Source organism: Mustela nigripes, unplaced genomic scaffold (assembly GCF_022355385.1).
Source record: "Mustela nigripes isolate SB6536 unplaced genomic scaffold, MUSNIG.SB6536 HiC_scaffold_19480, whole genome shotgun sequence".
Lineage (NCBI taxonomy): Eukaryota > Metazoa > Chordata > Mammalia > Carnivora > Mustelidae > Mustela > Mustela nigripes.
Genome location: NW_026758882.1, coordinates 1 through 1,043, shown reverse-complemented (window position 1 = coordinate 1,043; position 1,043 = coordinate 1). Strand labels below are relative to the sequence as shown.

The 1,043-nt window shown below is 62.3% G+C and overlaps 1 protein-coding gene across 1 annotated transcript; it reads left to right on the top strand.

Annotated features, from left to right (window-relative positions):
* Positions 1-4: 4 nt before the first annotated feature.
* LOC132009388 (putative POM121-like protein 1) lies at positions 5-1,032 on the top strand (the record flags this gene model as incomplete). The annotated part of the gene is made up of 1 exon (XM_059387602.1): positions 5-1,032. A coding segment is annotated over one exon (753 nt), but the record flags the coding sequence as incomplete, so codon positions are not given.
* Between the last annotated feature and the right edge of the window lie 11 nt (positions 1,033-1,043).

The following is a 1,043-nucleotide window of genomic DNA, read 5'->3' as shown; positions in this document are numbered from 1 at the left end:
CTGCCGCTGCCGCTCCGAGTCCATCGAGGACACGGTCACCCCCTGTCTGCTGCAGAAGCGGGTCATCACTGGGCTGCGGCCCTCAACACCCAGAAATGACCCTGGTGACTCCACAGCGGAGCAGGTGTGCAGAAATCCCAGACAGAGCGGCAAAGGGACAGCCCAGATAGAGACTCACAGAAAGGACCCTAAAGGCACTGAGGCCCCACAGGGGGCATTTAGGCGCCTGGGGGTCCACGGAGGCCTCTCTTCCTTTGTGCCCAGGCCTGGGCCTCTGCCGAGAGCCGTCCCCCAGAAAGAGAGCTCAGAAGACCCATACAGTAAGAAGTCCCCCAGCTCCCACAGGAGCTCCTGCCCCACTCGAAATGCCATCACCAGTTCTTACAGTTCCACCAGGGGCTGCCACCCGGTCCAGAAAAAGAGGCGTCTGGCCACAAGTCAGGCCTCGCAGCCCCCGAGGTCCCCCCAAAAAGTCAGCCAAAAGAGCCTCTGTCCTGCCAGAGTGCCTGCACTTTGCCAAAAGAACCAGCCGGAAAAGGCTGCCGATACCACCACGGGGCAGAAGGCAGCGCAGAGGAACTATTCATCCCCAGCTGACTGTTCCATGCCCCGAAAACGCAAGTTTCCGCTGCTGCCACACAGGCGAGGGGAGCCTCTGAGGCTGCCATCACCCCCTGAGCCGGGGTTTCGAGTGACTGTTGAGGACCTGGACCGGGAAAAGAAAGCTGCTCTCCAGCGCATCCAAGATGCTCTTTGAGGGGACACAGAGGCCACCTGCAGCTGTGGCCCAGCTAGCCCATCTAGTGCCTTGGCCCTGCCTGCTGCAGTGGCTGCTCCGCTGCCAGCCTCTGACTCCCAGGTCACCTCCAGGGACTGCTCCAGTTCTTCCCAGCCTCTCCCCTTGGGGTCTCACCCTGGCTGCAGTGGGAGCAACGTTGCATCTACCCAGGCCCCCTCGATGCCGTCCGGGGACATCACAGCCTCAGTCACAGTCCCCCCAGGGCTGCCTGCACTGCCTGGAGGTAGGGGCAACCCGGGATCCA